Source organism: Phocoena phocoena, chromosome 1, assembly GCF_963924675.1.
Source record: "Phocoena phocoena chromosome 1, mPhoPho1.1, whole genome shotgun sequence".
Taxonomy (NCBI): Eukaryota; Metazoa; Chordata; class Mammalia; order Artiodactyla; family Phocoenidae; genus Phocoena; species Phocoena phocoena.
In genome coordinates, this window is record NC_089219.1 from 125,088,167 (window position 1) to 125,115,321 (window position 27,155).

A 27,155-nucleotide genomic window follows, 5' to 3' on the forward strand; every position below is an offset into this window, starting at 1 on the left:
GACTGTAACAAAGACATGATCTCTCATTCAGTTTACAAATAAATAAATAAATTTATAAAGGAATAAAGTTTATAAATAAATGTGTGAAACTTAAAATAATAGAATTATATGTAAGAATTATGTTCTATATAAGTAGACCAAAAGAAGGAATAATTGTTTTTGATTGGGAATGTAAGAAACACTTGAGCAGGGTTTTAAAGTATGAATAAAAGTTTAATATATGAGTTTTTTCTTATGTTTTCATATTTTTATATTTTCTTAACTTGTAGGGGTCTCTTTTTATTTCCTATATTATTTCCTTTGCCCTCTAATAATTTGTCTTTCACCCCCCACCCCTTTTTGTTTTGGCCACGCCTCTCGGCTTGCTGGCTCTTAGTTCCCCAACCAGGGATTGAACCCAGGCCCCTGGCAGTGAAAGCTCAGAGTCCTAACCACTGGACTGCCAGGGAATTTCTGTTCCCCTTCTTTATTTAGCATATTCTTTTGTCTTATTCAAATTTTTTCCACTTCTCATTTTCCTTTATTTTGGTATTCCTTTTTCCTTTTTATTGTCTTTTCTTTCTTTTCGTTTTTCTCTCATATCTTTTTGACATTTCCCCCACCTACCTAGCACATTATTGGACTGCTTTGTTGAAGCCAATCGCTCATTTTCTCCTGGTCCCCATAATTTATCCCTAAAAGTATTGCATGTATCCCCTGCTTTTTGAATGTTTGCTTCTATATCACTTTGCTTTTACTAAAGACCTGCTTAGTACCTGCTTTCACTAACTAAAAAATCCAAAGAGGATTTTTGCTTTTACAGAAAAAAAGGTGAAAAGCGAAAATGGCATTTGGCGTTTGTTTGCAGTGTGCACCCTGAGCAGCAAGTGGCATCACCAAGCTCCTTCCCAGTGAACTATACTCGGCATCTCAGCATCAAACTGCCATAGCATTGAATTGTGTCTTATCTCAGCGTCGAGCTGCCGTAGCTTTGAATTGTGTCTCTGTCTCAGCCTCAAGCTTTCGTAGCATTGAATTGTGTCTGTGAGCATCTGTGCTTTATCTCAATTTATTCTGTGCATCCATTAGCAAGATGTGTCCTAAGGTAATTGCTTCTTCATTTTACTCCATTTCGACTTATGAAAGTTTTCATAGGAACATTCTGCTTTCAGATACTAGGGGAAACCTGTATCCAAAATCTGTAGTACTGCTTCCCACTCTACTATTAATACTCTAATCCGAGTCATCAGCATCTCTCCTCCTAGATTATTATGGCAGCTTTCTTACCAGGTCCCTGCTTTCATACCCACCCCCTCCAGTCCTTTAGTTAGCTACACGGTAGTCAAAGTAATCCTTTAAAACATAAGTCAAATCACGCCACTGTTCTGATCCACACTCCAAATGGCTCCCCACCTCACTCAGAACAAAACTGAGGTCCTTACAGTGGCTTCAAGATCTTAGATCATCTGGTTCTTGTTACTTCTACTGCTCTCTCCTTTGTTTACTCTGCTCTACCTACATCTACTTACTTGTTTACTCAGACAGGCTAAGCTACCTTATGGCTTTTGCATTTATTTTGCCTGAAATGATCTCCTCTAGATATCTGGATTTCTTCTTCCTTTACTTCTTATAGGGCTTTTCCTATGTTCCCTTCTCTGTTAGATCCTACCTTACCACATTATTTAAAATTGTAACCCTTAATTATCTGGTACTACCTATCAACCTTTTCTACTGATACTTAATTTTTTTCTGTAACACTTACCACTTTCTCTGTATATTTTACTTTTTAATTTCATGTATTCTATAAACTCTGTGACATTGGGAATTTTTGTATGTTTTATACATTGATCTTTCCCCAATACCTAGAGTAGTACCTGACACATGAAAGGTGCTAAAAATTTTTTTATTGAATGAATGCTGTATGATTTTCAGGATTCTTGAGTAGGTTATTTCGCATATATCAAAAAATCAAACTTAGGACTGTTTTTAACTTGAAGATCTTGTTCCATAAATAGTTGCTGAGATTATAACATCAGTTCTTTGCCTGTATAATATAAAAATTTCTCTCTTCTAACCATGGAACAGAGCTCTTAATTCTAAGTACAGTTTATATACAGGGTGAGGCTCTCTCTTTCTGGAAATGATTATTTGTCTGAGATTTTAGATAACTGCCACACTAGGCATCCTCTAATCTAATGATTATTCTTTGTCACACTTGTGACTTCCTCTGCAGATTTTGTTATTCTCAGTTGCTTTTAACCATACTTACACATAACATGGAACTTGTGGGGTCTTTTTTTTTTTTTTCTGTTTCCTTTGCTGAGGATGGAGACTTTTTTTCCCCATTCTCCTTGTTGCTTGGTATGGTTTCCAGGAGAAAATAGAAAATTTACAGCTAAGCTGTCACCAGATTTCTGTTAAAACCTGCTTAATTGTGAAAGAAAAAAAAATCAATGAATGTTAGAAAAAAATAAAAGGGAGTGACCCACAGGGTGGGAGAAAATGTTTGCAAATCATATATCTGGTTTATGATTTAGAATCCAGTATCCAGAATATGTTATATAAAGAACACTTACTACTCAACAATAAAAAGACAAGTATCCTAATTAAAAAATTGGTAAAGGATTTGAATAGACATTTCTCCAAAGAAGGTATACAAATGACCATTAAGCACATAAAGAGATGTTCAACATCACTAATCAAAACCACAGTGAGGCACCACTTCACACTTACTAGGTTGGTTAAAATAAAAAAGTCAATGACAATTGTTGATGAAAATGTGGAGAAATTGGAGCCCTCACACATTGCTGGTAGGAGTATAAAATGGTGCAGGTGCATTGTAAAACAGTTTGTCAGTTCCTCAAAAGTTAAATATATAAGTTATCATATGATTTGGCAATTCCACTCCTAGATATATACCCAAGAAAATTGAAAACATGTCCCTGTAAAAACTTGTCCATATGTTCATAGCAGCATTAGTCACAGTAGCCAAAAAGTGGAAAGAACTCAATGTTCACCAACTGGTGAATAAATATACAAAATGTGGTATATTCAAAAAGTGGAATATTATTGAGCCATAAAAAGCAATGAAATACTGATGTATGCTGCAACGTGGATGAACCTTGAAAAATATTAAGCTAAGTGAAAGAAGTCATACACAAAAGGCCACATATTATGTTATTAAATTTATATGAAGTGTCCAGAATAAGCATATCCATAGAGACAGAAAGTAGATTAGTAGTTGCCAGGAGGTGAGTAGAGGGAGAAGTGGGGAATGATTGCTGATAGCTATAGGGTTTCTCTTTAAGGTGATGAAAATGTTCTGGATTAGTGTGATACAAATAGTTGCATAGCTTTGTGAATATACACCACTGATTTGTCTACTTTAAAAGGGTAAATATTATGGTACGTGAATTATATCTCAATAAAAAGATGTTAAAATGTAACGGTTAAAGGGAGTGATTAAGAGTGTCAGATGCCAAAGACACCAAATAAAATAATCTCTGAAAGGTGCCATTTGAATTGGAAATTGAATTTTAATCATTTTATCATTGATCAGTGAACTTAGTCGTTGATCATTCACTGGTGATATTGGTGAGAATGAATTCTGTGGAAAAATGGGAACATAAGATTGACTTCAGTGAATTGAGAGAGGAGTGGTAGATAAAAATAGAATGAATATAGACTTATTTTTAAAAATTGGGGTATAGTTGTTTTACAGTGTTGTGTTAGTTTCTACTGTACAGTGAAGTAGACTTCTGTGTGCTATAGAGCAGGTTCTCATTAGTTATCTACTTTATACATATTAGTGTATATATGTGAATCCCAGTCTCCCAGTTGATCCCCCCCCACCCTGAATATAGACTTTTTAAAAGAGGCTTGACAGTAAAGCTCAGAAAGCATGAGAAAAGAGTGTAGCTGGATAGAAATATGAAATTGAGGTGTTCTGTTTATTAAAAATGATAAGAACCTTTAGCATATTGTGAGGAAGAACCAAGAGAGAAGAGATGAATGTAGATATAGGGAGAATAATTGTTCAAGGAATGAAATAAAAAGCACAGATAGAGATTAAGCTTAAACAAAACAAGTGATCCATGTCCTGAGAAAGATTGCAAGGAATTAAGAAGTAGATATAGGTAAGTTGTAGAATGCAGCTGAGGAAATTTATGTCATTTCTATAGAATTGACTTTATTTTCTCTGAAGTAGGAGGAAAAGTTAATAGTTGAGAATGAGAGCAACAAGGTAGAGTAGAGACACTGAGGTGAGTAATGCAGGGTTGGAATAGGTACTGGGGGAGAACCAGAGAGCAAATTGTCAATAATAATAATAAAATAATGATTACTTCTAGTGCCAGTTAGGTATTTAGGTACTTTACCTAGACTATATTTATCATAATAATAGAAAACTTAGGCTCAATGTAGTTTGATGACTTTCCTCTTGTCAGTTGGAAAGTGATACAGGTAGGATTAGATATCACATTTACATGATTTTAAAGTTGCATTCAAACTTTAGGCTGAAGATAATAAGTACAGGCTGTCAACATCAGTGGATATTTATGGCTATCTTTCATAGTTTGATTAGCATCTCAATAAAGGAAGTAAGAAGATGGAAAGAATCTATTAGACTTACAGTGTGCTTTAAGAATTGAGCAAGAGAGTTCTCTCCTCATCTTTTAGTTACGACAGCCTCCAGTTAAGCGTTTGAGACTTCGTGGTGATTGGTCAGATACTGGACCCCGAGCAAGGCCTGAAAGTGAACGAGAAAGAGATGGTAACTATACTTTGGTCAGCTTTTAAAAAATATGGTATTTAAAAATTAATATTTTAACTTGTTTCCATTTTTTTCACTATTATAAGTGATGCTGTAACAAACATCTTCATACATATCTTACCATACTTGTGCAAGTGTATCTTAGGATAAATTCCTAAAAGTAGAATGTGTGGGTCACTGGATAATTACATTTTAATTTTGATAGTTATCAAATTACCCTCTGAAAAGTATGCACTCTTTTGTATTCCCACTGAAAGTGTAAGAATGTCTTTTGCCACAAAAACATTGGGTATTATCAAACATAGTAATTTTTGCCTTTGTATTTGATATAAAGAGCAATAAAAACTCCCAGTTTCCAATCTGAGAGTTTTATAAGAGCACATTAAAAAATTGTTTTTTCCTCCTATCAGATGCCTTTGATAAGCATAAGAAACTATTTTGGGAGTGTTAAGATGGCACACTTTTTTTTACAGAATTAAAAAATATATATATATATATAATTTATTTGGTTGCACTGGGTCTTAGTTGCAGCAGGCAGGCTCCTTAGTTGTGGCATGCTAACTCTTAATTGTGGCATGTGAACTCTTAATTGTGCCATGCGTGTGGGATCTAGTTCCCTGACCAGGGATTGAACCCGGGCCCCCTACATTGGGAGTGCAGAGTCTTATCCACTGTGCTACCAGGGAAGTCTCTTAAGACGGTACATTTAAAATAGAAGTAATGTGTGTGATTTTAATAAACGGATCTATAGCAAAAATCTTATTCTAATGATTTCTGAAATCTTTTAAGATCAAAAGCATATTTCCCAATATATTATTGTTGGTATTATTTAATATATTTTAAAATATAAAGCTACATTATATAAAGGTAATAAAGCATAAAATAAATTCTGTTTTCACAGAAAATTCAAAAACAAATGATTTCCATTTTAAATTATATGATTGTAAAATAGAATTGTCACAGCTTCAATTTGATGTGATACTTAATTTGAAAATGTCCTTAAGAATATACTCATATATTTGAGGGGAGACAAGGTGGGAGGAAAGAGATAAATAAAAAATTTTCTGGTTTCTGTTAATTTCAGTTATGTGGAATTTGCAGTAAATGATGATAAAAATAAATTCAGTTTAGGGAAATTTAAGTGAGAGGTCAAACTTTTCTTTCAATCTGTTCAACTTAGAATTCATGAGCCCTTCCTAGCTGTCTGCTCTTAGAACTAAAGATGTGGGTTGGGGTAGGGGTGGTAGTGTGGAAGTACCTAAGAATTGGCAAACATGTAGGAGATGTAAGTCCTGTTCTTGAGGAACTCAAAATAGAGATGGAGAGTCATTCATATAAACATTTTCTATAAAATGTGATGATAGCCCTAATAGGTTTATATATACAGTCATATAATTTGTTTAGGCAATTTGAGTTTTTAAAATTGCTTTCATTTTAAAGCCTTCAAATCAAGGTTTTTGCATTAATGAAAGTTCCTGACCTATTCCTAAATTCACTGATAAGACCTGTGTTGTCATAGGGGAGCAAAGTCCCAATGTGTCATTGATGCAGAGAATGTCTGACATGTTATCAAGGTGGTTTGAAGAAGCAAGCGAAGTCGCACAAAGCAATAGAGGACGAGGAAGATCTCGACCCAGAGGTAATTTTTATTATTAATTAAAGTTACCAGAAAACCTGCAAAAACTATTTATTGAAGTCAGTTTTATTTATATCATCTAATGTATACCATATTTTATATCTTTAGTAATCATAAGGTTCTTATTGTATTGTGTGGAGCAGTAGAGAACAAAGGGTATTTGGTATAATTTGCTCCTCTAGACCTAGCCTTCATTTTCTGCTTTTCTCAAAAAAAGTAAGAGTCTGATATCCCCTACTGTAAATACTTTTGTATGTGCTCTGAGAAGGGATACAGATAAAACTCTTTAGATAAGTTTTATATAATTAAGTAGTTTCTTCTTTTGGCTACTTATATACAATGGCTGTCAATTGCTGTGTCTGGTGTTAGCTGACCTGTTTTCATATTTTGGTTCACTACTTTCCAGCTTTGTGGTCTTTGGCAAGTTACTTATCTCTCTCAAAAATCAGGAGTGTGAAAGTTAACTCCTAAATGTTTTAAGTCCCAAAATGAAAAATTCTATTGAATTTCATCCATAAATGGTTCTTGTTAAATTCTGCATACAAACTTAAAAAAATTTCTTAGACTATGGATTTGCTTAAGAGTTATTACATTTGTGCTTAAATTTAAGAAATATTTAAATCAAGATGATTAAAAGAAAAATTTTTATATTCTGTAGTAGTTGGATCTTGCAAGACATGAACTTGATTAGTTCATTCTATCTTTCTTTTAATAATATAGATTTGAAGCAAAATCAAGGAAATTTTTAATGTTTATTGAGTATTCTTAATTATTCCTTTGCAGATAGCACAAGGCCTAGCACAACACATAGTAGACATTCAAGCCTTTTAAAATCATGACTGCATCATGTTATTTTAGTGGTTAAAACGTTACTGCTAATGAAATGGGAATCAGGAACTTAATCTTGTTATGACCTGTTTGTAGCTTTACTCTTGTTAATAAAATTTTTTATTAAATATTTTACCAAGTACATTATGTTATAGAGTAGAAATATATTAATATAAGTCCATTATCCTATTATCCAGCTATTAAATCAGAATCATCATCTTCAAACTTAAGGAACTAGACATTATTTATAGGAATCTTTCAAGCTGTTATTTAGCTTTGTGTAAGTCAAGCTACCATACTGAGCATTTTGCTTGAAAGGTTGATTATTATAACAAGAATGTGCCATAGGTAGATTTTTTACCCCTATTAATTAGCCTGGTGGGTGCTTTTGATATCCTGAACTTATCTGTTTCTCTGTGTGTGTGTGTGTGCGCGCGCATGTATTTCTTGAACATATCTCTAGAGTAGTTAGTTTTGGAAAGCATTTAGTATTTGAATTTGTATTATGATGTGTTTTTTGAAGGTGGAACTAGTCAGTCAGATGTTTCAACTCTTCCTACGGTCCCATCAAGTACTGATTTGGAAATGGGTGAGAATGAAACTATGGAAGTAGACACTCCAGCTGAACAGTTTCTTCAACCTTCTACATCCTCTGCGATGTCAGCTCAGGCTCATTCAGCATCATCTTCTACAGAAAGCCCTCATTCTACTTCTTTGCTGTCTTCTCCAGTCAGTGAACAAAGGCAGTCTGTTGAGGCGTCTGGACACCATACACATCATCAGTCTGGTGAGGATGTTACTCTTTAAATAGGCTGTGGTTCATCTGATGATTTCTGATAATGAAAACTTCTTTTGGGGCTATTTTGAAAGATACTAAATCACATCAACTTATTCTTGCTGGAATAAACGATCAAAGTGACATGTAATATGTGAATGTGTAACTTAAAAACAAAATTCAAGTATGCCTCACTTGCATGAATTTTAACAAATAGCAGGAATCTTCAGTTTACACAAGACAGTTCTTTAAAAAATGTAAGTACCAGCAGATATTGTTTTGACAGAGTTTAATGCAGTTGACTTAACAATTATTTTTATAGACCAAAATATCTTTCTTAAGCTTTTTTGGTTGTCTGTGTTAAAGTGATAGTGAAAATATAGCCCTGATTATTATTAGATCCATTGTATTTATGTTCTTTTTTATTATTTTTCCTCAAATCATGACATACTTTTAATACATCCTTTATGATGAATTTTACGTGGTCTGTTGTGAACAATGTATACAATTTACCAAAAGAATTACTTCTCCTGTATTTACGTGAAAAAATTATTTTAACAAATCCTTGTCTTCTTGGTATTTGATGTTAGTGAAAAAAATCAACTTCTAAATTCTGTTAAAATTGTGTTTTCCTCTCAATATTACAACTCCTCATGTTCAAACACCCCACCCCACCCCCAGCTATAGAATGTGCTAGTGTTTACATAGTAATCTTTAGCAGATATGTCTGTAGTTTACTTGACATTTTAAATATATACATGTAATTATAATAACCAACAAGATGTTCATTCATATTTTTCTTTGAGTTTTTCTAAGGAAGTATATTCCTCGATGTATAATCAAAAATATTAGCAACTAAAGATACATCTGGCAGGCCTCAGCTAAAGCCTATAAAAAAAATTCCTAACAGCTTAACTGCCAAACTGTCACTTTATTCTTGCTTCTCTGAAATCTGATGCCAGATCACCAAATATGGGGTGTTTTAAATTAAGCACTCTTTTTATCAGTATATCCCATTTTTGGTAATTCATTTTCAGTTTCTAGGGGAATAGAAGCCAGACTCAATTATGTGGCTGTTAAATAACACTTGTGTACAATTTACCTATAATAATAACCTAAAGATGAGCTATGAAATTAGATTTTCCACATTCTAATTGATACAGCATTTCAAGTTATGGGAAAAAAAAATATTTTGGAGGGTTAAGGAAGTCTGGACAGAATCCTTTAAAAGTTTGCTTTTCAAAACAGGTAAAATTGGTAAAAACAAGACTTTTTAAAGTGATAGCATTCTTGGGAATAGTCTTAAAGATTCTGATCACTTATAAGTTTGGTCAAAACTTAGCAAGAAGATTCCCTAGCTCATGTTGACGTTCCACTGAATCTTAACTGATTCCAATTGTTTCTTAAACACATTTCTGAGTAAACTACTTAGTATGGAATTTCATTTTTCCTTTTTGTCCTAGATACTTAACACATTCTAATACTACACTTGAAATTACTAAATCCTTTTTAATATTTGATGTAAGTATTAAATACTTGAATACTATTTCTATTTCATTGAATCATTGAAATAGAAAACAACGTTTTTGTGATGATGCAACATTGAACATTAGCTGGCACTTTTGTCTATACATTTTTCAAAGAAACATAGGAGATACTTTTAACTGGTAGGTTATGGAAAGAATTTTTTTTTTTTGCGGTACGCGTGCCTCTCACTGCTGTGGCCTCTCCCACTGTGGAGAACAAGCTCCGAGCCCAGCCGCTCCGCAGCACGTGGGATCTTCCCGGACCAGGACACGAAACCGTGTCCCCTGCATCGGCAGGCGGGCTCCCAACCACTGCGCCACCAGGGAAGCCCGGAAAGAATTTTGGCTGACTAAACTATGGAAAATTGGAATATTTCCATGTTACCAAGACAGTATTGCTGTTGAGGAAGATGATTTGATATTAGATGTAACATCTAAAGATTATGTCTGTGATTGTTTTGACAATAGGCCTTTCATAATCCCAGAGTTTAGCATTTTAACAATAAGGACTTAATGCTCTTTATGTTTTGTGTTGTTTTTTTTCTCAATCTTTTATTCGCTTCTAAGTCCAGATGGGTTTGTGGATGGTAGGAATTGTCCATGTAGGTGGTAGTATCACCCTAGAACCATGATTTCTATTATTGCCTTGCATAGAGATGGAGAAAACAAACTTCTTGCCTTGCTGTGTATACCTCTTTATGTAAATGTTTGTATCTTTCATTCAGGTCCTTTGCATTTCCTCTGTCACTTTTACCGGATTGAGGAAGAGGGACAGTGGGAATGTGAAGACTTGCCTGGCAAAACTCCATCTCTGACTGAACCTAATTATTTGCCTTCTCTTAGTCTGCAGCTGAGTCACTGATAGTGAAGAAATTCACAACCACAGATTTCATTGGCGCTCCGCGTTAAAGCAGTCTTCCAACACTGTTGCTCAGCACCTAGACAGAATGTCTGTTTCACACCTTCATGTCTCTCAAACTTTTAGCACCGCCCTTTACCCTCATCCCACCTGCTAGCTGATAACCTTCTTTTATTCACAGTGGGGGAAAAAAGCGTTCACTTTCCTTCTTTTGAATCTCCCAACTTTCCAGCATCTAGACTCACATTGTCTGTGACAGAAGCAGTCCCATTTTGGGAAGAAGTGTATCTGCTCCTAACAAAAGCTGGCCAGTGCACCTCTTTCCAGCTTCTCAAGGACTTTGCTCCTTCTCCTGTGTCTTTATTATTACCTTTTCTACTGAATTTTTCCTTTCCACCTCAAACATGCTCTATAATTATCTTCTGTCTTAAAAATATCTCTTAACTGTCCCATATTCCCCTCCAGACTCATGTCTTTGCTCCTTTTATAATCAGAGTCTTCAAAAGAATAGCTTACATATACTGTCTCCATTTTGTTACCATCTTCCACTTATCAACCAATTCCACTCTGCTTTTTAACCTCCTTTTCCACTGAAACTTTTTGTCAAAGTCACCAGTGACTTCCATTTTGCCTGTTTTAAAGTATACTTCTTTTTTCATACTTAGTAGATTTTTTAACCCAGTTGCTTTTAACATAGCCTGTCACTTCTTTTTTGAAACACTTTCCTTTTTTGGCATCTATGACACCACTTTTGCCTACTTACTCTTATTAGCAACTCTGGCTGGTATTCAGTAACCATTTTTGATATTTCTTATTCTAGAATTCTCAGTATTTTAGTAAAACCCCTAGTCTGTGCTCTGTTCTCTACATGCACTCTATCCCTGGTTAATTGCATCAATTCCCGTAGCATTTAATATCTCCTCTAAGTTGATGATTCCCAAATGTATATTGACAATCTGATTTTCTACCCTGAGTTATAGACTCCTGTGTCCAACTGCTTATTTGACTTCTTTTTGGTTATCTTTGGACATCTCAGGTTTAATGTGTCCAAACTGAGATTTAATTTATCCTCCTATCCTTCCCGTCTCACTAATCTCTTTCGTCTTGGTCATTTCATATCTTAGTAAATTGTAACTACTGCTCATGTGCTTATTTTAATAGGCTGTGAGTTACTGATTCCTTGCTTTCCTTCATGTCCCACACCCAATCCATCAGCAAGTTCTGTTCTGTATCTAAAATATGTTCTACATCTTTCCATCTTACATCATTTGTTGTCCGCTAATTGATCTCTCTTCATTTACTCTTGTTCCCTTATAATTTATTTTCCATGCAGCAACCAGTATGAGTATCTTCAAATGTTAAATCAGATTATATAGTTTTGTTGTCTAAAACCCCTCAAAGACTTCTAATTGCGTTTATAAATATAAATACAAGAGAAAAAACTCAAAGTCCTTACTGGGGACCTAAAAGAACCTATATGGCTGGGCCCTTGACTATCTCTAGCCTCATTTCATATCACATTCTCACTTCCTAATGATCATTACGCTCCAGCTGTACTGGTTTTCTGTCAGTTCCTGGAATGTGCCAAGTTTTCTTCTGCCTCTTTCTTTTGGATTCTGAGTCTTTGTACTTACTGATCTCTGTACCTGAGAAGCTCTTCCTTTTTTTTTTTTTTGGTTCTCAGCTCAAATGTTACCCAAGGGAGGTCTTTGATAACTACCCTAGCTAGATTCATCTTCCTTTCCTATCTTCCCTAAAATTTTCTTTTCTTTTATATAGCCCTATTTATTTCCTGAAAAGTACTTATTAAAATTTGTAATTATTTTATTTTTTATTCATTTGTTTATTTTCTCTTATTAGAAAATGCTGTCATAAAGACAGAGATTTTATTTATCTTGTTCTACGTAAGCCTCGTTTTCTTCCCAACAATAGTCACTCTTTAGTGAGACTGTTAAGACTGTTATCTTTAAGCTAGTATAACCTATATAGAATATTTAGCTATATTATAGTCTTTATAGTTTCAGTCCCATTTCATTCATTCTGGATGTTTCCAGTAGGCTCTGCAAATTTTATGATACCTAGGGAAGATGCTGTGAATGGATATCCAGTCATTTATTGCTTTTGGACCCATTATTTGCCCTTGGCTGTCCAGACCACATAAGACTGAATAACTTCATTCCAGAAATATTTTATGATAACTTATGGAAATACTTTTTTTTTTTTTTTTTTTTTTTGGCGGTACGTGGGCTTCTCACTGTTGTGGCCTCTCCCGTTGCAGAGCAGAGGCTCCGGACGCGCAGTCTCAGCGGCCATGGCTCACGGGCCCAGCCGCTCCGTGGCACGTGGGATCTTCCCGGACCGGGGCACAAATCCATGTCCCCTGCATCGGCAGGCGGACTCTCAACCACTGCGCCACCAGGGAAGCCCCTGGAAATACTTTTAAAAAATCATTTTGATAAATGATAAAATCAAGACAGAAATATGGGTAGGAAGAAGAAATGGAGCCACAGTGAGGTTAATATATAAAATGCATACCTGAAGAATAGTGTATCTAGAGGGGGCCACAGAGTTGGCTTTGGGTATAGTAGCTGAATTAGGAAGATAAAATATACTGAAGTGGAATTTGAAGTCAGTTGGTAGATCTTTTTTTACAATTTGGCCATCTTCACCCTTCATATTCTTGAATTTTATTTTCATTCACATAGACCATTTGAAACTACATTCTATATACATAACCCAGAATCTAACATTTTGATTCTTATGTCATACATGTTCTTTATTTGAATATTTAACAAAAGACTGTACCTTTGAAAATATGGTTATAAGATTATCTATTTAAAAACCAGATAGGTATGACTGTGAGCTGAAACTATATAGGTTAAAATGAAATCTTCATAGTTTTATTTATAAAAAGTATTTTAAAGTAACTATAAAATATTTTTTTCTTTCTTAGTAATGCCTATCAGACATCACTTTTAGTTGTTTCTTAAACTAAGTCTAGAAATGTCTTCATTTTGTGTGTTATCTGTCATTTTTTTCCATGGTAAGGAGCTTCTTATAATGAGAGACTGTTAAATGAGGCATTCATTCCAGTGTGTTATAGTTTAATTGCCTCCTTTGGTCTTACTTTAATCTAAGAAAGAGAAGGTGGTTTCTTTGGATTGGGTGGGGATATCAGTACATACAAAACTCAGTTTGGGGGGCTCACCTTGAGAAGTGAGTCACCTAAAGGATCCATGTGTTTCTAATTAATGGACTACTCAGACCATGAGAATTGAATTTTTTAAAGAGAGTGTTTCATGGCTTATGCGTGGATTCCTGCTTATTTACAAATTACTGTGTCTGCTCAGGTTTATACATTTATTTAGGTCCTTTCATAATCGTTATAGCTGAATTGAGCTCTGTAGAAAAATTCCTGGGGAAGTAAGAACTCTGTTGTATGGCATAGCAAAACAAACCTTTCAAAGCCCAGATATTCAGTTTATAGTTTCCTTAAAGGGGATCAGGATCTAGTCAGATGAGATATAGGCAATTTAGAGATTAGAAACAAGTAGAAATATTAAGTTAGTGACTTCCGCTTTGGGGAAACTAAAGAAGAGATCAGAGGAACTTGGAAGTCAGTAAAGGAGTGACCAGTTCTAGGAAAAAAAACCACAAGGATCACCTGGACAAAGGAGCAAGTTGGGAGTGGGGGACAGTTGATAGCAAGCAGATAAAGTACCACCAAATTAGATATAAAAATAATCCAGTGTCCAGGACAAAAGACCCTATGTATTGGAAGAGAGGCAGGACTTGAGGTTAGAACCAAATGGACCTTTGTTGGGTCAACTATAGTTTATTGTTCTTTTCCATCAGTGGGAGTTGTCATTAGGGAGACTAGCCTAGAGTCTTTCAGAAAAAAACAAGAAGAGCAAGGTTAGTAGTTTCAGGAGATGAAAGTACAAATTTCCCATTAGCAGTTTCTGACTCATTGTTGAGGATTTTTTTGTTATTGTTTTTAAAATTCAACCCAGAGGTATTCAGTGTATTCACTTTCGATTTTGGCTAATGTTAACAAAAATTAGTTCTCCAAGCATGTATTCATATTACAAATTCTATATGTTTGTTTATACATTTTTAAAAAGATGTAATGTGTATATGTCTTATGTGCCTTTAATACTTCAAACTGCTAGCAGAACTATTTGTTTAGACTGGTATTTCTGCTTGGAATTCTTAATTCAATATTTGCCTTTCCTAGTTAGCTGTGTGATGACTTCTTTCTCTAGCCTCAATTTTTTTTTTTTTTTTAACTTGGTTGGGGAGACATACAACCAGCCTTCAAGTAAGCAAACAAATTCTTCTTTGAAAAGCACTGGGAGCATTGAATTAATGGTTCATGATATTATCATAACTAAATCTTTTTTTTTTTTTTTTTTTGGTAACTAAATCTTAATTTTCCAAGTTACAGAGCACCGCTGCTTATATTTGGAGACTGCTATTGGTTTGCTACATCACCTAGTGGGTCTAGGATGGAGACATAAAACATTTGGCAGTGCAAGAGAGAGGGTTTGAAACAACCATGAAGTTGGGTGAATTTTTTGTGATTTTTTTTTTTCCAGTTTTCTTAGCAAAACTTGACATATCTGTAATCTCTCTCTTTATGGTAATTTCTTTTGAAGTATAAAATGACAAACTTTATGGCTGCATAATAATGCTTTATTTTATGTTGCTAAAAGTGTTACTACTATGCTGACAGTAACTATGGGATATGTATATACCTAAAAAGAAGGCATTATACTATTGAGCGTCACAATTTATTTGTTAATGAATACTATCCTACTTGGTACTGGAGAATTTTCTAGGAGGAACTAGCAATGAGAGACTATGATGACATTTGAATTGTTAAACCTTAACTGCCAATTGAATAAAATTCTTTATAAATAGGGGACATGGTAACAAGAGGTTAGTGTCTCTGGCACGATTGATTCTGAAACAACAAACCAAATTTTACACTCTTATAATCTATATAAAAGAGGCTGAAAGTTATTTGGTAGTTTGGTATAATTTGCTGTCAGTGTCAGTGAGAGAAATTCCATGTGCTCCCTCCATCAAATCTACAACTAATCTCTACTCATATACTCTGCCTCCTCTTTGGTTAGAGTGGATGACATTTTTCTGCACCTATCTAAAGCCAATTCCTCCTCTTATCCACTGTAATTCACCTCCTTTGGTCTACTCAAGGACATCATTCCCACATTTGCCCACTTCTCATTCATTATCTTTCTTCCTCCTCCCAATTAAACATTGTCCATCAGCATACAAACATATGAATTATCTCCCAAACTAAGACAAACAAACCTCCCTTGATTCTGTTCTCCCACCAACAATCAGCCGATTTCTCTGTTCCCCACTGGCAGCAAAACTTCTAGAAGAAGTATATATGCTTTGTCCCTCTACTTCTTTACTTCCCCTTTCTCTTGAACCTGTTCCAGCCAGGTTTTGGCCCCTGTGACTTCACTGAAATGGCTCTTGTCAAAGTCTTCATTGTGGTTAGTTCTCGGTCAGTATCTTTTTCATTGTATCAGCAGACACAGCTGCTTACTTTATCCTTCTTGACACACTTTCATCACTGAGCTTACAAAACTTGGCTCACTCCGTTCTCCAGCCTCCTCACTGGATTCTCCTTACTCTTCCTGTTCTTCCTTCTCTTAAACACTGAAGTGTCCCAGAATTTAGTTCTTAGACTTCTTTATTATCACTTAGTCTCTTAATGTGGCTTAAAGTAACATCATCAGTGACATCCAGATTTACTGGTAAATTCTAGACTATTACAGTGAGTCCCTACTCAGTTTCTCCACTCGGATATCTGTTAGTTCTTTTCTTCCCTCTAATACTACTTGCTCCTTCTCTATTCTTCCCGTCGCAATAAATGGCAACTCCATTTTTCCTGTTATCTACACCAAAAACTTTGGGATCACTCTGCATCTAAACTATCAGCAAATTTTTCTGCCATTACCTGTAGTATATATCCCACATCCAGATATACTTTCCCCTCTGAACATTAGTGTTTGCTCTTTCCTTTGCCTGAAACACTCTTCCTCCAGATATCCGTGTGGTTTACTCCCTCACATCCTTGAGGTCTTTGTTCAAAAATCATCTTAGGAGGAGAAGCCTTCCCTTATGACCATACATAAAACAACAACCACTCCCCCACAATCTTCATTACCCTGACCTTACCCTGCCCAATTTACTTCATAGCAATGATCCCTACTTGACACAGATAAATGCATACACGTATATTATGTATGTGTATGTATGTATGCAGTGATGTCTGTTTTCCTCTCAGAACAAATGAGTAGGGACTATTTTTTTGTTCAATGTTTTATTTATCCCCAGAGCCTAAAACAATGCCTCATACCTAGTAGGTACTTAGTATTCTCTGCAGGATTTCATGTTATACTATTTTTATTTTTTATCTGTGACCACTGCCTCAGATAAAGTTTAAGAAAATGTTAAAGATTATGTACATATTTTTCAGCTCAAAAGAAAAAGTAAATGATAATTCCAACATAAAAAGAAACATTTTAGCTGAAAAATATAAGACTTTTACTTTTTAAAGGGCTCTCTACTAATAAATTTCAAGAGTTACTTCCAAATGCATAACTTTTTCATAATCTTAATTATTATTTGATCGAAATTAGTAGTTTTTGTATATAGAGTAAATGAGGTAACTGATATTTTTCAATTTTTCTTAGTATTATAAAAAGAGATGCAATTAGGAAAGCAATGTTCACTTTTAAATGTTTTGCTTATGGAAGATTTTACTTTCATTCCGTTTAATTACCTAAATACTCCTAGAAAACTCTATGTGTCTAATTCATCATAGTTAAATAGAAGCCTTTGGGTGTGTAAGTATGTATAGTTTTTCATAATTTAATGATCAGTAATTTTTTTGAGTAATTTGTTTTTAGTATTCCTCTATGAGACATGTGTTTTATTTATACCCTTCTGTCTTTAATGTATAATCAGATTCTTACTATGTTCTGTTTTATTACTATCTTTTCACCTTTCTTTTCCTATCTGTGTCAGAATTTCTAAGGGGGCCTGAGATAGCTTTGCTCCGTAAGCGCCTGCAACAACTGAGGCTTAAGAAGGCTGAGCAGCAGAGGCAGCAGGAGCTAGCTGTGCGTACCCAGCAACAGCCTTCCACTTCTGATCAGTCTTCTCGTGAGGGCTCTTCACAGGACCCTCAGGCTTCAGGTTATTAATGTCCAGTGTCCTTAAGCAGCTCGTAGAGTTGGTTTTTTAACACTGCTGCTGTGTAATAAGATGCTTCCCTTTTCCCCTTCCAAAGAAAGCTGATGCGCTTGCAGCTTTTCCCTCCGTTTCTTGCATATGGTGAAATTTACCATCACATGGCTAGAGGGACAGATTGGCAGCAGCACTTGCTAGAGAGACAAATATAAAATAGTCCATTATTTTATTTGTAGTTTTAGAGAAGGGCAAATATTTATTACTTTTATGGCTAATGAGATGCTATGTGATAATCTAGTGAACTTAGAGCCTGCATTGATAGTTCTGTTGAAATTTCCTATATGCTGAGATGATAACTGTACTTACGGCACCTAGCTCCTCTTCTTTTTTTTTTTTTGCTTTGAAAGTTAACCAGTATTTCTATTCCCATATAAACCTAGTAATGATAGATTTTAGAATCACAATGTTGTTTGGCTGTTCTAGCATGCTGACTCAATCATCCCCTTCTGTAATTATTTGAAATTTTTCAATATTTGCTTACTTATTCCTCCTACACATAATCAACTTTCTGGTATACAGGGCAACAAAAATATTCCAGTTTTATGTTCCTGTTTTTATGTGATAAAACTCTGATAAGACAGTAATAATCTGTGTCGCTCTCTTTTTCATTGAGTATTTTAGTGGCTCAAGTTTTTTTTTTTATGGCCCAAAAGCTCGTGATGCTCAATAAACATTTGTTGAAAGAATTAGTGAAAGACATCGCATAAAATAATCTGTCAACTTAATTCTTTCAAGATGGATAGTAGACACTATGTATCCTGTACTATAGGTGCTATAGTAGGTGCTATCATACTAACGAGATTATACTACTTTGATACACTTTGTTTTGGCACCCTAAGGAGTGATGAGTTGGGAATTAATCACTTTGAGAACTCTGATTAAATTACTTGGAATTAATCTGTTTATTGGTAGAACTGGACAACCTCCAGTTTATAAATATCTGTTCCACTAAGTGCTATGGTAATAAAAGCATATTATATAATACCATGGTGAAATAAAATAGATTTAAATAACTGCAATATAGGTGTGATGTTTGGAACAAATTATGGACCTGATTTTTAACTTAGTGTTATATTAATAGAGAGAATATCAGTCAAGCAAAGAAGATGTCTCTCTCTCTGTCGGTTTTTTTTTTTTTCTTACTATAGGGAAATCTTTTCCTATACTTAAAACTCACAAGAAAGTTTGATTAGATTACAGTTGTGACATTTAATAATAATACATTTTGCTATGATTTTGTGCTGTGTATAAAACTCTAGCTCAGGGGTTTTAAAAGTAAAAATATACAACATATAAAACAATAAGAAGGAAGATAAAATATCCCTACATGTATAAATATTTTTTAAATACTGAAATTTAGCAGATAACAAACAAAGTATTAAAGTGAATTTGAGTATAAAGCAAAACTGTCTACATTATCCGTAGGGAAATGTACATTGTGGACATTAGGAAAATATTGACACTCAGTCTTTATGTCTAGTTTATCAATTTGAATCAAAGCAAGTTCTTTTTAGAATCAGAAAGCTTTAGTGTGATTATATGGTCTTTGTAAAATAAGATGCTGTTTTCCCAACTCTAAGCATCATTCTTATTAAATAGTGCCTAGTTTGATAACCAATATATTTTAAAAAGCCAAAGTTGAGTTAGATGCCTTGCCAGTTTTGAAGTTGAGAAACATGTTATCTTAATTTTGTTATTAAACAACTTACTTGGGCTGCTGAGGCTGCCCACCTGGACCAATATTAGAGGCCCTTAGTGCTGTCACTCAGTGTATGTTGCTCCCTTCACCTACAAGGTGAAATACGTCATCTATATCATACGCTTTTAACATAGCATTCATATGAGACCCCTAGTAAGTCTAACCTGTAACACGGCCTGGGTTCATTTGTTAGTGTTACTTTTATCTTATTCTATCCTCACATGTTAGGAACACTATTTGGTAATTAAAAACTTTAAGAACAGTTAAATAATGTATTGTTAGTTTGTTACAAAGGACAAGTAATAAAGTATATATATTTTGTCCATTTAGTAAATTTTGGATGCGAAGAAAGATGAGTTGACTTAATGCAAAATTCTTCATTTCAAAACATTCAGATTATAAAAATACAGAATAGGAATTAAATTTATGAAATTCAACAGGGAGATAGGTTTTGTTTGAATAACAATTAGCAAAACATTTTCTTATACTTCATGATGTATGAATACAATTTTGTGTATGTATATTATGGACATTAATTGATCCATTCACTCATGCTAGATGTTACTACTAAAATCATCAATATAGAATAGCACAGAATTAACATTCTAGATTTTAACTTTTTAACACTAGAAGACTGCAATTCTCATAAAACATTTTCCCATTATATGTTGTTGTCTTCACAGTGTCAGCAAGTGATGATACTGTCAATAAATGATACTGTCAATAAATGATACTTCTGTCATTTTCTCACCTATTGAAGCCTTTTAGGTATAAGATATTCAAAGGAGCCATTAATGTGATATGGAAACCAAGAAATTTTAACAAGTGTAGAATTTCTGAATGATTACATTGTCTGATAAATACTTCATGCTCTTTTCAATATATAGGGCTCATGAGAATATTTTGTGAAAGGCTAAGTTTAAGATGAATCTGCCTAATACCTAAGTTCTGTAGGAAAATGGGATCAAGCCATCAAGCCATTTTATAGAAATAATCTACATTTTAATGAGATCAAATGGGAAGGCGCCTGATGGCAATATTTCTTGGCAGTTGAAAACTAAAACATCATTCCAAGGCACCAAGTGCTATTGAAAATGAGCTAAATAAGATAGATGTTAAGGTATGTTTAAACAATGGGTTCCCCCCCTTTTTTTCAGCTGTGAAATCAGAATTTCATGGAGAAGTTCTAATATAAAATACATAAAAGTGACACTGTTGTGATTGAACATAAAGAGAGTTAAGAAATGACAACCCAACTCCTTGTCCTTCTTGCCACCCCCAAGCCACCTCTGCTCTCTGAAGCACACTTTGAGAACCACTCCTCTAAAAGAATTTTTGACACCTGTAAATGATAATTATTCATAGCTAATTTCCAAACCTTTTATTTTTCAAAGTCAGTGTATATATATTTTTAAAATATTTTCAGTTTAGTTTTTTTTTTTAAAAGTGCACTTTTTTTCTAGGCTTTTAGGAAATACATCACAACTCATTTCTAGTCTTCCATTTTTTTTTTTTTTTAATCATAAAGAGATGAATTTGCCTTCATCAGATCACTGCCTGGGTGTTAGACTGACTGAGTTCTTGTCCCTGGCCCTATGACAAGTGACCTTGGGCAGGTCGTTTGGCTGCTTTATGCCTCAGTTTCCCAATTATTGATTTATTTAAGTAGAGTGGCCTGCCATAATTTATAGAGATGGCATAAGAATGGGATAGAGAATACTGTATAAAGTTTTTATACTCCTAAGTAGAACAGCACATATAGTAATGGACTATCTTAATCATAGTGACTTTAACTTACTACCTCAAGATGTCCTCATTTTATGGCCATGTAAGGTTGATAGCATTCAGGGTTTTTTTTTTTTTTTCCGGTACGCGCGGGCCTCTCACTGTTGTGGCCTCTCCGTTGTGGAGCACAGGCTCCGGACACGCAGGCTCAGCGGCCATGGCTCACGGGCCCAGCCGCTCCACGGTATGTGGAATCTTCCCAGCCCGGGACACGAACCCACGTCCCCTGCATCGGCAGGCGGACTCCCAACCACTGCGCCACCAGGGAAGCCCGCGTTCAGGGTTTTGAATGAGCTGTATGTATGTTTATCAGATGAATGCCGTAAACAGCTATGGCAGAGGCATTCAGCATATGGCTGATTTTAAACCCAACTCTTTTTTTCCATTTCAGGTCCCCTGAAGTCATGGGTTGCTGGCTCCTGCTCAGAGTGACAACACCCTGTGGAGTCTGCTGGTACTGGCCCAACCACCACAGAGCCCCACTGGAGCATGGAGCCAGCCTAGAGAGGGTGTCAGGTAGGAACTGTTTTTTCACTTTATGGCACGGTTTTGCCGATTGGAAAAGAAAAAAGTAAATTTTATACCCCTTAAAGGGTATAAAACATTGGTGAATATTTTAAAGGGCTTTTCAAAACTGAGCCATATTGGAAAAAATCAGCACTTACCCTGTCCTGTGCAAGCAGGTTCTATACAACATCCAGTTCCCCACAGTGTCCGTGATGTCAGTTACACGTAGCTCTTCTCAAACGGATGCATTCGACCCAGGTTTTTAGTGATTATAATAACATAAGCAGTTAGTAAATCAGATGTAATGTTGACATAGTTCTGCAAGTACTTCTTAACTACTTTGAATGATAGGGTCCTGAGCAAAACAGTGATGGGTCTCTTGGCACTTTAAATGCGGGACCATGCTCCATGTTTTTCAGAACAGCCTCCTATCATCATTTTTCATTCAACACCATGTTTCTGAAAAACAAGCAAGTAATAACATATATGCTGTCTAAGTAGTTTACATGGATTATCTCATTAAATCTTCGCAAGAACAGTCAGTATGTGGTAGCTATTGTAATTATCCCCATTCCACAGATGGAGAAACTGAGACTCAGAGACGTTAAATAACTTGCCCACGGTTACAGTATTACTGAGTAGGAAAGCCAGATTTGAACCCAGGGAGTCTGACTAAAGAGTTCTTGTTTCTTAGATTATAATTCCTTATTTTTTTCTACAGTTGAAAAAGTTCAGATGTCAGGGAGCTAAAGAATTTTCTCAAAACTAAAACACGAAATTCTTGGAGATACACAGTAATTAACCATGAGACACCTTGAGCTTTAGACTGAAGGAGCTTTTGCTTAAAGTTTATCTCTACTTTAAAAATAATAATAACCTAAGATATTTCCAGTAGGCTGACCAATTGTATTGCATTTTGTAATAAATTATCATTGGACCATATGGTCAGAGTTTTATTTTGTGATAGTGCTTTCTAGAAGACATTTCACAGAAAGATGGAATGGAGTATGCAAACACTGAAGCAATCAGCATTGAACTAATACTTGTTTGTCTTTTTAATATTAGATATTCTGATGATTATTGTGTTAACATTTGGAAGTATTTCTGTAAGTTGGAAGATATGGGTATTGTATTTCTGAATATCTAGTGATATAGAAACATTTTACTTCAAATGTTTTATGTGACAGGAAAGTAATCCTTCCAAAAACAGTTGCATGGTACCCAAAATTAAAACTAGAATGGAAGCAATGATCAAGAAGGATTTCTTCCTAAAGATTGGTCTTCAACATGGAAAGAACGACAACTCCCCAGATATATACGATATCTGTGACAGACTGTAAAACCAAAACGGAAGCCCTTTTAGCTTACTCTCTTTCTGTCTTAACCTACACTTTGTTAATATTTTAAATACTTCAAGAGTTTGAAAACACACAATTTTGTGGAGATGATAGCATTCTAGATCCTTTCTCAATGTGTTTTATTTAAAAGCTTACATAACATGCACTTTAATAAGATTTGTACGTTCCATAATATTCATGAAAATATTAAATATTTGAAAAAAGATTGCTTGGAGAGTTGTTACTTTTCTGAGGGTTCTTAATGAGAGTATAATGAAATGTATAACAAATCCAAAGGGATAAAAAATATTTCATAAGAGGCTTTCTAGGAAGATTTTCCAATATTTATTTCACGGTGAGTCACATTTTTATTGTTTTTCTTAAAGAATATAATTTTGTTAGTCTCTAAAGACTGACTCATCTGCTCTTCAAAAAGAACATAGATAGGAATGTTGTGTCTAACTCTGAGATGGATATTTGAGAAGTCTTAGAAAAGCAAAGCAAAGCATGGCTAGATTAGGGAACAGATTAAAATACTATCATTCCTGCTTTCTTTTTTGTGTAATACAGATTTGTTGAGCTGAATATTCTGATGAAGAGGTGATACGTAAGGATACTTTAAGTAAAAGCTATTATTTAAATAATGATCATGCTTTATCAAAATCTAGTAATACAAAAATCTATGAGCACAGTCGTTATCTCAGAAGGTAGACAATTTAAGATTGATACCAGTAGTCCCAGTAGCAGGATTCAGACTTTTTTTTTTTTTTTTTTTTTTGCGGTACGCGGGCCTCTCACTGTTGTGGCCTCTCCCGTTGCGGAGCACAGGCTCCGGACGCGCAGGCTCAGCGGCCATGGCGGCATGTGGGATCTTCCCGGACCGGGGCACAAACCCGCGTCCCCTGCATCGGCAGGCGGACTCTCAACCACTGCGCCACCAGGGAAGCCCCAGGATTCAGACTTTTTAAAGTGTACAGATTGAAGCAGTCAAGTGGTATAAAATTGCTGAGAATCAAGGATATTTAAGAAACTCTTAGCTATTGAGTTAAGGACACTCTTAAATCAAAATATTTACATTTGGGGAAATAATGTGCCACTATGAATAGAAACCGATCAGTCAAAAGTGCAGAGTTTTTGTTTTATTAACAGCATTTGCTACGAACAGAGCATAGGCTGTTAGAAACTAGGAATTATTCTTATAGTTATTAGAGAGCTATGCTTGCTATCCACATTTTCCCTCTTCCTGTAGCTTCACTAGCACACTAGAACCCAAGCCAGGAATAGTAGCCACCTCCTTCTGTTCCCCAGTGCCTTTCTTAGTTACCAGGTCCCTAGGATGACCAGGAAGGAAGGAGAGTGTTGGATCTAAAAATGGGACTTGTCGTCTGTCACATAGCTAATTATTGTCAAACCAGGGTTGGAATCAACACTGAATAACTCTAGACCGGTGCTTTTCCATTTTATCATGCTGCCTTTCGTTATACCAGTGTTTTTCAAGCAATAGAACCCATTTATTTATAAAACAAATTATTGTACATAGAAATCCAAAGGATAAAAGTAAAATGTTCTGTTTGAAGCCAAGGTGGAAAGCATGAAGCCCAGACCATAAGCCTTCTCGTTGCCTCTCTTTTCCTTTTCTCACCGGGCACCTAAAGAAACCTAAGCCTTCACAGTACAGTTTTAACATGCACAACATACCACAGAGTTTTAAAAGTCATCTATGTTTCTGTAATGGTAATTACTTCATTGAATATTTCTCTTATAAACTATTTTCTTTGTCATAAATCTTCACTGGAGGTCTTTTTTCAGCTCAAGATAACATCTAGCTAAGTGTAGTGAACATCTTATTTCAGGCTCTGAATCCTCCAATCCAAAATGAAAGCCATCTTGAGGAGCTGGAGAGAGGGTTTGAGAAGAACAAGGAGTCTTCCTTTTAGCAAGGGAGATACACTGTTTCTATTTTATCTACCTTGCACCTTGTGCCTGTGCTAAATGAATTTGATAAAAAGTATATGCATGGAAGTAGAAGAATATTCTCTCAACTCGTTCTCAAAGTTGCTAAACGCTTGCCTGGAATAACATATCTTAAGCACATGGCCCTGCTTACTCACTGCTTGGGAAACACACCACAGTACTTACTTCTATTCCCCAACCTTATACATTTGTTTCTTAAGCTTAGAGATGATCATAACATTGCTGTGCAGTTTTCTGCTGCTTACTTTTAAGTTGAAATCTCATTTTTGTTTCAGATTCTCCTTCTTCTGTGGTTAACAAACAGCTCGGATCCATGTCACTTGACGAGCAACAGGGTGCGTGCAACAGGAGATGCGCTATGCCCATCCATCCATAGTTTTATGGCAATGCATAAACCAAGCTCTCTCTCACTTTTTCAAAGCATTTCATTTTGATTATGGTCTGATAGTCAGTATTTTGTGGGCTGAATTACCTTAGGTGGTATTATGCACAAAGGGCCTCCTTGGCCTATACAGATTATTTTCTGTATAAGCTAATTTCTACCTTTGGCCCTTTATGCCAACTTTGGAATCTCTTCCTATAATGGTATTATAATGGATATAATATCGATCCTTTTTTTAATTCTAGCTATCATAAAATTGTGTAGAACTGTGGATGTGAGGTTAGCATATTACCTAGTGGCTAATTTAGAAAAAGTTATTTGAACATAGTAATGTTCTGTATTACTGCATTGCTATAATAAGTGATACTCGCTTATCTGGTAGTTAAACTCCTGATAGCTTTAACTTTAAGGAATACAATTATGAATGCAGAGATAAGCTCCAAAGCCACCAATCAGAAGGGAAAGTAGCTTCCACTTCCACTTGCACTTTTGAAGTAGGAGAGGTATAGAATCCACCTTGAAGCCTTGAGCGGAGGCTGATGAAGTAGATTTTACAAATATTTTTTAAAAATTAAAAAAGAATAACTTAGCACTATAGCCGTAAGCTTTAGTTGGCTAAAAGTTTACCTATGTAGGATGACTCATAGGTCAACAGTATCGGGGAAATGAAATATTGAGGAAGTACCTATTTAGTGTGAAATAGATCTAATTTTAACTGTCTTCTTAGAGAATTATTCAGAAACTAATTTCGAAACAAATTAGAAAACTTCTGTACATCTGATCTTACTATTCTTTATAGACCTGAGTTGACAGATATTTGCTATAGATTTTTCTGTTCTTGAGAATGAATGAATGAATTAGTAAATGAATTTGAGAACTAAGAAATTATGCGTGCTTTATCTTTATACATTTATTGTAGAGGTGTTATCAGTAAAGAATAATTAAGTTATAAAACAATTATAGCACTATATTATAATATATTTTACTACTGTTTAAAACTGCCCTCTAATGAAATAATCTGTTTTTGGTAAGACTATATGAATGTAAATACTACCAGAGAGTTTGTAGCCAAATTCATATTTTATTTAATCTTACAGAATAATTTCCATAGAATTATATTGAATATTATATTTAAGTTGGTAATTAATGTACATATGTTATGGCATATGACAGAAAGAGATGAGAATATAGGATAACTCCCATATTTTTGCCATCAATGCCTGGGTAAATGATGGTGCCATTTACTAGGGTAAACTAGTTCGGAGGCAGAAATGAAAAGGTTCTTTATTTTTTTGGCCATGTAAAGTGTGATATGCCTTTTAGTCATATGAGTAGAGATGTTATATAAAAGGTCAGATATTGCATAGGTTTGGCAGAAGCTGCATGATGATAGACTGTCATCAATGTAGCTTTGCAATAAGTTCTCTGAGCAGAAATGTTCTAATGACAGTATATCCAAATGAATTAAATCCTCAGCTTTTACATGCCTTTTTGTTCAGCAGGATGAAATCTTTTAAAGTACTGGGGACTTCTACATTATAGGCTTATATTACCTAAAGATAACCTCTACTATACAAGTTAACAGAAACTTCCCACAACTGTCTTTCTCACCTGGACTAATGCAGTAACCTCTTAACTGGTTTCCTCACATCCACTCAGGCTGTATCTCTTCTCTACCAACAGCCAGAGTGAACTTTTAAAAATGTACATCTAATCATGTCTTTCATCAGCCTAAAACTTTTAAACTGTGTGCATTTGCCGTTAGGCAATCTAAATCCATACCACTTGGCTTGCAGAGCTGTAC

The 27,155-nt window shown here is 35.0% G+C and overlaps 1 protein-coding gene across 7 annotated transcripts in view; it reads left to right on the forward strand.

Moving 5' to 3' along the window:
- DCAF6 (DDB1 and CUL4 associated factor 6) overlaps positions 1 to 27,155 on the forward strand; it is a 172,777-nt gene that overhangs the window by 83,829 nt on the left and 61,793 nt on the right. For 3 of the 7 annotated variants that reach the window (XM_065874519.1, XM_065874526.1, XM_065874535.1), the window contains 5 exons: positions 4,657 to 4,750; positions 6,270 to 6,389; positions 7,738 to 8,001; positions 17,443 to 17,613; positions 25,245 to 25,304. In XM_065874519.1, coding sequence (XP_065730591.1) covers positions 4,657 to 4,750; positions 6,270 to 6,389; positions 7,738 to 8,001; positions 17,443 to 17,613; positions 25,245 to 25,304 — 709 coding nt within the window. The remainder of the gene's footprint in view (positions 1 to 4,656; positions 4,751 to 6,269; positions 6,390 to 7,737; positions 8,002 to 17,442; positions 17,614 to 25,244; positions 25,305 to 27,155) is intronic. The other 4 variants (XM_065874548.1, XM_065874541.1, XM_065874556.1 and 1 more) reach the window with 2 other exon arrangements.